At 39.4% G+C, this 11,522-nt stretch overlaps 2 protein-coding genes and 1 pseudogene across 2 annotated transcripts; 1 reads left to right on the top strand and 2 right to left on the bottom strand.

Moving 5' to 3' along the window:
• The window catches only part of LOC116012751, a 6,123-nt pseudogene extending 1,259 nt beyond the window's left edge, over window positions 1–4,864 (top strand).
• A 192-nt stretch (window positions 4,865–5,056) lies between these two features.
• Window positions 5,057–6,399, bottom strand: LOC116017281 (probable transcription factor At1g61730). The gene has a single exon (XM_031257835.1). It carries the CDS (start codon window positions 6,280–6,282, stop codon window positions 5,131–5,133), a length of 1,152 nt encoding a protein of 383 aa, XP_031113695.1. The 5' UTR covers window positions 6,283–6,399; the 3' UTR covers window positions 5,057–5,130.
• Window positions 6,400–6,774: 375 nt separating this feature from the next.
• LOC116028661 (ABC transporter G family member 11) lies at window positions 6,775–10,921 on the bottom strand. The gene is made up of 10 exons (XM_031270442.1): window positions 10,111–10,921; window positions 9,745–10,034; window positions 9,440–9,611; window positions 9,236–9,358; window positions 9,016–9,144; window positions 8,734–8,928; window positions 8,240–8,326; window positions 7,857–8,129; window positions 7,660–7,767; window positions 6,775–7,338 (listed from the first exon to the last, which is right to left on the bottom strand). Exons 1-10 carry the CDS (start codon window positions 10,534–10,536, stop codon window positions 6,997–6,999), a joined length of 2,145 nt encoding a protein of 714 aa, XP_031126302.1. The 5' UTR covers window positions 10,537–10,921; the 3' UTR covers window positions 6,775–6,996.
• Window positions 10,922–11,522: the final 601 nt, after the last annotated feature.

The raw sequence follows: 11,522 nt of genomic DNA, 5'->3' as shown, positions 1-11,522 counted from the left end.
TTATAGCCTTTATGATTGTAACTTCGTAAATTGATGGATTTTGTTGTGCCACATGTAAAGCTGCACAGATCCAGAGTCTTGCAAACGTCAAATCATTGAAGATTTCAAAACGAGAAGCCTCTTTGGAACCTTACCTGCTATGGGCACCGGAAAAAGTATAGTTTTTTTAATTTTATTTTATTTTATCTTATTTTAACTAAGTCTTCTCACTTCTCATACATTTTGCTCAATTCACTGGGCTCCTCCATGATATGAAAAGATCAATAAAGAATTGTGCACCTTTGACTAGTTAGTTGCAAGATGGAAATAGTTCTGGATGCTATGCCATGAACCCTCAAATAATTTATTCTATTATAGGAAGCACTCAACTTTACTTAGTTTAATTAATTCTACATATCCACCCTTTTATGACACCATGGATCATGAAGACATGAACATTTGCCTATAATTTCATTTGAATGCAGTGGTCCCTGTGATGTCATTGGTGATGTTAGCTTGAAGAAGCTGCGAGTAGCAGCATATGATGATGCTAAGCGTGGGCTGAACTTACAATCAATTGTAAGATGTCCATTAGCTTCTTGTTCTTTTCTTATTTATGATGCCTGTTGCAGACAAGGAATGATCTATAAGTAGTGCCATAAAAACAGGTTTTTGGGGGATTTGCTTAAAAAAATTGACACAAAGAATGTAAGGCATCATTTGGTACCCTTGAATTGTCTGGACATAAGAATGGAATGGATCAAGGCAATGATATTAGTTAATCAATTATCAAAATAATTTGAGCCTAATAAAATATATTTTGGCATTGAAATCTCTATTCCTTTCGTGTAATGAAAGAAATGGTGTGGGTGAAACATTAATTCTTAAGGAATCATGACTCTGGTGAAATGAACTATATCTAACATGGAAAAGGAATTAGGAGTTGGAATCATAATTCCTTTCCAACATACCAAGCTGAACCTAAAAGTAAGGGAAAGAAGACAGCGAATGGGCTCTGATGAACTTTTATTCTCTCATTTTTTTTTTACAGTTTCATTAGCTGTTCCTCCTCATCCCCATATCTCCTCATCTCTCCCTCTGATGAAAATTAAGAGACAGAGATCAGAACTGACAGAAGACTCCAATATCTCATGGACTTGGTTCAATTGTTTTCCATGCTCAATTCAATGCAGGTTGAGAGGGAGAGGGGTCTAATTACATCCAAGTTAGCTGAATTTGATAACTTAGTTCGTAATTCTTATTCAGCTTCAGCAAATTCAGCTTTTGGTTCTGGTTCTCAAAGTCCTCTTTTTGGGGCCAGTCAAAATGTCACGACGAGTGCTCAAAGTCCTCCACTCACCTCAAGTTTTAGTCAGTTGGGCGCTTTTTTGAATACAGGGTTAGTATTAGTTCTGTCTAAATATTAACATGCGCTATTGTAGTTAAAGTTGGGGTGCGTTTCTAATTGGAAAATTAAGTCATTTTTCTAGAAAATTGAAAACTGTAGAAATGGATACCATTTTTACCTACCATTTTTCCATTTTTCTAGAATTTGGAGAAATGCTTTTAGGAATTCTCCAAAGTGGAGAATCGAAAATCTCTACACACGGAACAGTAGGAGCTAGTCCTGGTAGCAGCTTGATATTTATTTTTCCGAAGTTTCTTTTATTCCTTTTTCTTCCTTCTGTTTTTTCCAGCTTCTTTTTTCTTTTTCCCTTACTTTCTTTTATCTTTTTCTCCTCCTTTTTTTTTGGATTTCTTGTTTTTATTTCCAGCTTTTTTTTCTTTTCCTTTTTTTTTGAAGCATTTTTAGCATTCTTTTTCCTGATCTTTCCCTTTTTTATCCTTTTAAAACATTTTCAATGTTCACTTTTTTTTACATTCCTTTTTCACACTTTCAAAATTCTTTTTTATAACAAAAAATTCAACACCATGAACTCCCGCTTTTTCCCCCTCTCATTTTCACATTTTTATTCCTCATTTGTTTTTCAAATTGCTTTTTTCCTTCCTTGTTTTGTTTTGTTTTGTTTTGTTTTGTTTTGTTTTTGTTTTTGTTTTCCATTTTCAATTTTTTTCTCCATTTTAACTTTTTCGTACTTTCAGCATTCTTTTTTAATTTCAGCACCATGAACTCTCTGAAATTGCATTTTTTAACGATTAAAATATTTTAATTTACATAGTTGTATTTTATTTCTTAATGTTTGTTACCTTTCAAATATTTAGTATTGGTGTATTGAATTTCCAATTATATACTTCTGGCTTTGATGGATGTTTTTCTCTTCCAAATACAAGGCTATCAGCTACCCCAAGTAACACTTTGCAGCAATCAAATCCCTTTGAGAACTTCAGTCAGGTGTCGGGTACATTTGGGGTGAATAATGTGCCATTTGGAAATGCAGGTGCCGTATAACATTTGTAGCACAATACTTTTGCATGTACTTTTATCGATGTTGTTTTGACTTGATTTTTATGGTAGGTTCTTTGGGCAGCCAGTTTGGTGCTCAGTCATTTCATAGCCCCTTCACCCTCCAGTTCAGCAACCCTCAACAATGCCATGGCTGGTGGAGAGGAACTCATCTTCCGTGTCTCTCTTTCCACAACTTTCTGGTTCTGTTGGACAGTCATTTGGCAATACTGGCTTGATGTAAGTCCCATCAATGATGATTCTATATATCACTGGCAGAATCAAGTCTTATCTAGAATCAATGTTTCGACTTTGTCTGGTGTTTACCATTTCTGAAGTTTACCAATGACAACCCCCCAGGCAAAACTTAAACTATAAAAACTTTTCATTTGAATCCACAGTGAATTGCTTATTATTATGTTTGGTATTGTCTTAATAGGAGAGAGTGTGGAGGATAAGGTCTTTCAAATTTCTGATGAAGATTGAAAACCTTCAAAACTCACTCTATCCTTTCAAAACTACTTTTAACTGTGACATGGCAAATGGAAAAAATATAGATTACAGGTCCACCTCATAAGTGTCTTTACTACCCCCCCCCCCCCCCCCTCTTCCTCCTCCTCTCCACTTTAAAAACTCAAATTGAAATTTTAAGTTCTGTATCTCTCTTATAAGTTTTTGGTTATTAGATTTCAATCTAAATCTTTTCAAAAATTATATGTTTCAAAAAAATTATATGTTTAATGTATTTGGATTATAGAAACACATGACTAATGTGTTGGCAAGGTCTACGAACTTGTAAAATTACAAGGATTTTAGACAGTGTTTGTGCTTAAAAAGCATGGTTGCAGTAGGCGCTAGTCAGACGGTAGACTAGCACCTAGCGTCTAAGCGGTCTAGGCGGCGCCTAGGCGGTACTTAGGCGGCGACCTATAAAAATAAAAAAAAAATAATGCATGTGTGTGGGTGTATGTCATATATTATATTATATATATCTCTTACTTCTCTTATTTATATAAATAAATAAATTTAAATATATGTAAATATAATTAAAAAAATTAACAAGGCCAACTCGCCTGAGTTAACTCGGCTAACCCTGCTGAGTTGGGCGAGTTAACTCGGCCCAATCGGCCGAGTTAGGCGCTAGGCGGACGCCTAGGGAGCAATTCGCCTCGGTCTAGGGGCGCCTAGCGTCTAGGTGGTCTAGGCGGGGGATTTTTGCAACAGTGTTAAAAAGTTGGTGGAAGTGGCATATGGAATTGTCCAGCAGTTGTTTTACAGACAATTCTGCATCTATTGCTTCCATTTTAGGCTACATCCTATCAGTGGACTGACCCTTTTGAAATGTTGTATGTTGTACAAATACCAAGTGCTTTGCTAGAGCAATGTAATTTTGAATCTCCTTTAAAAAAAACAGAGAAGACAAGAAAATTCCTCTAGCCTATTCTGTCTTATCTTGTGCTTAAGTGCTTTGTACCAAGATGTTATTCCTCATTGATGTAGCCTATGTACGATGGGACTAACTGTTGAATTCCCCTTTTATCAGAAAGCAGAAGGAGAAAGCTATTTTAGATGATAGCATCTGGAGTAAGGAGTGGAAGATTGGAGAGGTAACCAGTTTCATGCATCTTGTTGAATGGCAAGTTAGTTATGACTTGTGAGGTCTTGCATCATTTAAACCTGAATAACTGTCACCGCATCCTCACAAAATATCATGCACATACATTTCCAGAAAAGTGCCACTTATACATGCCTTAGTTAGAAGGCATCACAATCACAGACCAATAGAGGGAAAGGTAGGACCCAGGGGAGGCACGGGACTCTATCACATTTGTTATTATCACATTGAAATAGTTTTGACTATTGCTTCTTTGAGCAGTATCATGCCTGAACTAGCTTTATTTTTTTTGGAAACAAGAACTAGCTTTATTAATTTGATGTTGAATCAATTTGCATACAAATGCCACCCCGCCCGTCCCTTCCAAAAATTTTGCTGGTCATTGTAATGTGTTTAAGAAATAGTTTTGACTATTGCTTACTGCAGCTTTTCTCTTTTCAGATTCCAGAAGAAGCACCCCCAGATGAATACATCTTCTAGAACTTCTCTGCCGCTTGACTATCATATCCCATCTGACACTCAAATGCCAAGCCTCAGTGAAAAAAAAAAACATGTTCTTGGAGATGGAAAGGCGGTTGTGTCTTGACCCATTAGATAAGGTTTCCTGATGCCGTGATTCATAATTCCTTCCATCCACCTTCAGGGCCTTTCTGGGAGTGTATTCTATATAGAGGCTTACTGTGATACATATACAAGAAAGGGAACAGAAAGAAAATGGATTCTAATTTGCTTTTGGATTGATGATCTAACATCTATGATTCTTAGCAAATTAGAAAGCGTATTATGTAACAGTTGATCAGTCATAGCTTTTTCATCATCTTTAATCCTACTAAAACGCACATACATAAGATTTTAGAAAGCAGCAGGAAAGAGAATAGGGGTTTGTTTGTTGATGTATAATGTATTGCAGGTTGAAGGCACTTTTCAGAGGGAACAGTGATGGTTTTGTCATTCTTTTTAGATGTTTAATTTTATTCTTGTTTTCTTTATTTGTTGGCCTTTATGATGTAAAGATACTAATAATTTATTTGCAAAGATGATACCCCGTTCATGTTTGACTTTTCAAAATATGAAAACAGAGAGGGAGGGCAAAAAACTGCTAATAACTTCATTGATCCCTCGTTTGCAGCGACTACTTCATGGCGTCCAAAGTCGCCTTCACTTGTTCCTGAATCAGCTCTAACTCCTTCAAGAACAGATCGATCTCAGCTACTACCACAGCTTTCCGCTTCTTCTCAATCTCGTTTCTCTTCTCCTCACCGATCACAATACCCTTGTTCTTCACCATGAATCGCGACAGTGAATTGAATCTGTTGGAACCATTCGCGTTGTTATCAGCCTCCATTCTCTTGACGTTCTTCGATCCACTCGAAGCAGCAGCGGCATTAGCCTCAGGCGTTTCAATGGCGTCCTGAACGACCGGAGCTTTCTTCATCGATTTTTTATTGATTTTTTCTTCTTTGGCACTTCCATTGCTGCAGGCCATCAGAACGTGAACAACTCCTACTTGGCTGCTATCCTCGATTTTCTCATCTCCCTTCCCCCATATTTTCCTGGACAGTTGATAAGTTTTTTGCTCGTTTGGTTTCGAGAATGACTTCCCCTTTCCGGCGTTGTTTATGTACTTTTTCCTCATCCGCTTGATCTTATTTTGCAGCTGGTTTTTGCTCACTGTGAAATGCAGAGAGTTTCGTATGAAATCGTGAAACGCGTCCAAGTCAGTATGCGGATCGGCATTCTCCTTCTCCGTGTACTCGATCATTCCCTCCAGAAGAGCTATTTCATCGTCTTCGCTCCACAGTCTCTGGAATAGCTGTTTCTTCGAGTCGTCTGCCGATGGTTTAATCTCAGAGATTTCTACCACGAATTCCGGATTTCGCTTCTGCCTCTTCGATTCTGTGACTTCTCTGTCCGCAGCAGGGGCCGGGCGTTTAGCTTCGGCGCCGGATTTTCTCGGCTTGCTTTGGCCGGATTCTCGTGGGTGATCGTTGGGTTTAACAATCGGGGCGGGTCTTTGAGACTCGGACTCGAAATCCGATTCGGAATCAGTCTCATATGAAGCCGACGAAGCGGCCTGAATTTTGGCCGGCGTAGATGATGCTTCGGTGACTTTCGTTGCCGCCGCGGATGGCCTTTTGGCAATCTGCATTTCAGTTTGGGTTTGCTCCGGTTCCGGTTCCGATTCTGATGAGTCGGATTCCGAACCTTCATTGTCTGTTGAAGAATCTTCTTCTTCTTCTTCTTCTGCTACGGATTTCTTGGGTTCAGATCGATTTTTAGCCATTTTCTGAGCTGCCAGAAGCTAGGTCTCCAACGACAATGAGGACGAGGAGGAGGCTAAGATCACTGTAGCGGTGTAGCCATTTTTTGTGGCAGAAACGCTCCTCTTATATCATGCAAAAGGTTGTATTACGTATCCAACGCAATCCATTAAACATGGAAATTCTCAACGTTGACATTCTATGGCATCGTATATATAGCTTCTATTAATGTTGTCCGCTATTTATTATTCATTAATTTTTTATTATCAGGTCTCTTAATCTTAACATAAATCAGAAATCCTGAATTTTATTTATTTTTTATTACTAAGGTGATTTTAATTTTATCAAATTTATTCTAAAGTTATCCTCATCAAATCCTTAGAATTTTGTTTCTTCTAAAGTGACTTTGATATGAATCATAGTCATTTTCTGTCAATCATTTAGCGGAAAGAATTAAATATCACAAAAATAAAATTATGAATTAAATGTGATAAAAATAATATAGGATGACCAAATAATTCAAAAGTAGAAATAATCGTTTCACTAATTTAATAAGGAGTGAGGAATATAATGAATGAATTGGCCTAAGAAAGAGCCAATTCCATGTATTTAGAGCAAGAAAGCATATAATAATTAACGTAGAGAAAACAGCATCTCTCGTATTTAATTTGTTACATATTACAAGTATGCAAAAGCTTGGGAGGTTATAACCTATGATTGATGATTCTTGTTGTGATCTACTTCTTGGGAGGAGCGGGAACGTAGGACCTCAATGAAGGGGACTGGGTGAGACCAAACGGCGCAACAGTGGTTGTTTGGTTCCCATTCTTTTGCTGCATTCTCCTCCTGGCTATGTATCCTCGGATCCACGGCGTCACATCCTCGTTTATCTTGATTACAATGAAGAATATGACGCGGTAGATGATGATCATGCTGAACAGAACGCTGAGATCCACCCATTTTGATCTGTTCACGTCGATCTGAAATATGTTCTCCAGGATGAACTCGCCAGGGATTTTGGGCAGATCTGGTGACTGGTTGTCGAACACTAATCCCTTCAGATCATTCTGGTACTGTCCCTGTTATACATACATGGTCAACAAATTAATTAAATTTAGACCATCCATTCACTAGTATTCTTTGGTTAGAGACTTTTGTACCATATTTATTATCATGTTTGTTTATCTACTTTTGTTATCATACTAAGCCTATACCATACCAATCCTCGTTCACACCAGGCCGGCTCAATCAAGAGACAAAGTGCTGGCCAGATTAGTTTTTTCGATCTCTCATACGGGACAAAAGTGCACGGCAACTCAAGCTAACCAAGTTGGTTATTTATTTTGACCTTTAACTTCTTACTTGTTACGTAAAATGCAGAGTGGCATATTCTTTGGTACCTGTAAAGCCCAGAAGTGGAAGCTGATGTAGGACATTGGGTAACGCCAGAAAGGCTTTGGGATGTCATTAGGGAGTCTGAAGTATCCCGAGACTAGCATAAATATCCCCTGAACACACAGATGTAATGCTGCCAATGTTAAACAACAATCCATAATGGTGGGCTTTCTTGTTTGCAGAAAAGTGGGCGGGTGGGTACCTGAATTCCTGCCCCTGTGATGATGCCCATCAGGAAATTGGGAACCACACTGGCTATGGCCATCATGAGGCTCTCAACCACGGTGACGCTTGCGTATAGGCACAGCACAAAGAATAGATAATGCATGAAGCCTGGGTGGAGGCGGACCATGAAATAGCACACGGTTCCAGACAGAAAAGTGATCAGAATCAGAAATGGCATGGCAGAGAAGGTGTTGCTGATCACAAATGCAGCCACGCCGTAGTGACCATTCAGCCTTTCTCTTTGAAAAACCTGAGTGAGAATTAGGCGATTGAGAGTAACATAATAATTCAGTGAATTGTGCTATAGTAGTTTATTGTTGAATGAGGTAGTAGGTAGGTTTGTAAGATAGCAGGATGAACCTTCATATCTTCCACGAACGAAGGGAACCCTCCAATCGACATGAATGTGACAAAACCAAACACAAACGATGCACATGCACCCCTAGCCTGTTCCACGCTAACAAGAACCATCAGTAAAATGACATTGTCACTTGTAGGAAGATAATGCACTTGCAGAGAAAGTCTTAAGTTAAATGGGTTGGAAATTCTAGTCTGCAGTTCCATAGAATGTGAGGTTGCTAAGGCTTCTTTTTCTTTTTGACTTACGAGGGAAACCCGCAGTCACTAGTAAATCTCGCACTGTGGCCTTAGCAGGTAAAAAATTAGACTAGCCTAAGTTGCTCATAGATGACTGTAAACTGCAGATTGTGCATTCTTTTCAAACCCATATTTTATGGCCCATTTATCTTTCTATAATGAGAATTTATCTGCAATGGGGATGGCAATTGCAGCCAAAAGCAAACATGAAAAGACAGCAAGAATGTTTTGACTGGCAGAAGAAATGAGAACATTACCAGGATGGAACTGTAACCTGTTCCCACATTGAGATAGATGGTTCCGATGCAGATAGTTACCACAATGTAGATAACAAGCCTCAACCAGTAATAACCAAAGTCTCTTGACATATTAACAAACGAACGTTTCGTAAGGGTGAATGCCTGCATCAAGAAACTAGCTTGGCTCCCTCCCGAATCAAGAACAGTTCCTTTCTGTGATGGAGAGAAAGAAGCAAATCAGAATAGTGATCAAGATATCCTGATATCCACCCTGCAGGCAAGAGAGCTAGCAGTACTTACAACTTTGGACATTTCTTCCACTTTTACACTTGCTTCTTGGTAGTACTGAGAAGTATGGTAAAAATCCACTAGTCTCCTAATAGCTTCAGCAGTGGTAATCTTCTCAAGAGGATCATCTTTTGTCTCAAACTAGGAACAATTAAAATCATATTGAGAACAGATCAGTAAGAAGCTAAGCTTGAGTTTCGTTTCAATTGAGATCAAAAGAAGAATATTATACCCTGAGTTTCATTGAGCCTTTCAGGGTAGCCTTCACTTTATCAAAATCAGAATTGATACACCGCAGAAAATGATCTGACGGGTTTCTGAGAGCCGGGCAAGGAAATCCTGCTTGCGCGAAGAACTGCAAAATCATGTTGGATCAAACATAAGAATTATGGAGAAGTGCAATTCTTCGTGATCAAGAAACGGAAAATTTTCTTGCCTCGTATGCTTCTGAAGCCTGACCAAAGTACACAGTTTTCCCCCCAGAAAGCAAATATAATCTGTCAAACAGCTCAAACACTTCGCTGCTCGGTTGGTGAATTGAAGCTATTACTGTTCTTCCATCTCTAGACAGACCCCTCAGTGTCTGGGTAACAAAGAACGCTGAGGCACTGTCTCAGATCAGAGAGATACAAAATTGTCAGGTTTAATTAGCGTTTTCTTTAGAGTATAGATTATACTATTATAGTATTATTATTCTAGTTCCTTGAGATCTGTAAATTGATTTCCTGGATTCGGATTAACCTGTCTAGGCCACTGGTAGGTTCATCGAGAAAGAGCAATCTGGGCCGCATCAAGATCTCGACGGCGATGCTCACTCTCCGCTTCTCTCCTCCGCTGATTCCTCGCAAGTGCCAATTCCCAATCACCGTATCGGCGCAGTCCTGAAGCCCCATTTCTATGATAGTGCTCTCCACCAGCGCGCGCTTCTCCGTCCTCGGCATCCTATCCGGCAGCCGCAGCTGAGCAGAGTAGGAGATCGTTTCCCGGACGGTCAGAGTTCCGATCAGGTTGTCGTCTTGCGTAACATATGCCTGTGGAAATGTTTGAGAGAAGAAATTGATAAAAGAGTTTGGAATGGAGTAGAGTATGTAGTAGGGATTTACTGACCGCAGTTCCGAAGGAGAGCTTGGCTTTGTGGCCGTTGAGGACGATTCTGCCGGAGAGGAAAGCGTTGGCGGCGAGGCGGCCGGAGAGGGCGTCGAGGAGAGTAGATTTGCCGGAGCCGGAAGGTCCCATGAGGGCGGTGAAGGTTCCAGGCTCCGCATACCCGACTAGACCTTCCAGAACATTCTGAGTTTCTCCATTGCCGAGAGTAACCATAACCGTTAAATCCTTCCATGCCAGCCTGGCGGAAACATCTCCCATGAACTCCGTGTTAGTTTTCTCCTTCCACAACGTCTCACTGAGAGGACTCAACCCCCCAACCACCATCCCATTCCCTTGCGGCTTACTCGCCTCTATCTCCATCATCACCTCCGACGAAGACGCCGCCGCCGCCGCCTCCGCCGTCGAGTTCCTCATCCTCGCACTCATTCCTAATATCCTTCAACAACTAACTAATCTCCCAAGCATAAGCTCGATCGATCTCCGCAGGCAAGTTCCGCACTTGTAGAAGTTGAATCACTGCAAATACGAACAGAAATACAGAAACGAGATGCGTATGAATGGAAGATGAGATACGATTGCCGTGAGTTTGACTGATGAGAGAAGCTTGAAAGGACGTTAGTGGAGATCTCTGTAGCTTCTCAGCTTCATGCAGATAGGGTTTCTGATCTTCTCTTCGGATCCGCAGCTCAGGTTTGGTTTTTGTGCGTTAGAGTTGCCTATGCATTTTCTTCACAGCATCACATGTTGATGCTGTTAACTACTATCCACCAACCAACCACCTTCATTTTCATTTCATTAACCCACCATCCAAGTTTCACCTCAGTGACACTCCATCATCCCACTCATCATAAACCCCAACTAAATACATTTATTTTGCTCAAATCAACCAACTAAGCACCACCAACAAACCTTAACTATTAACCTAGCTTAGGTTCATTAACTAGTTAAACTATATTTTGAGTATTAAAATTTTATTTTCTTGGGTACATTGTCTCTATAGTGATTATATAATAGTAATTTGAGCGGTCAGAGAAATCCGCAACCAGTATCTAAGGGTGCGTACTAGGTAAATTATATCTTGTATTGTGTCGGTAAAATACGACAAACCAACGTAAGTTGCACATAACTAACTGACTAGCTCAAACCAAAAAGTTCAATCGGCTACTTTATCCTGATCCGTCACTCTATATTTTTTTAATGTATTGACCCTTCAATTTTTCAAAACGTCGTAATTTTAGTTATTTTCGAGAGGTGGCTGTTTAATGGTTTTGGTTATTCACTTATTTGATTTATTATCGAAGAATTAAATTATTTAAAATTATAAATTTATTTTGTCCTTATATTGACTAACACGTATTACATATGAGTATTAAAAAAAACACACGCATCACATATGAAAGGTAAATTAAATG

The sequence above is a fragment of the Ipomoea triloba genome, chromosome 1, assembly GCF_003576645.1.
Source record: "Ipomoea triloba cultivar NCNSP0323 chromosome 1, ASM357664v1".
NCBI lineage: Eukaryota > Viridiplantae > Streptophyta > Magnoliopsida > Solanales > Convolvulaceae > Ipomoea > Ipomoea triloba.
Note: the sequence above shows the minus strand (reverse complement) of the source record. Positions and strands in the feature narration are given on the sequence as shown.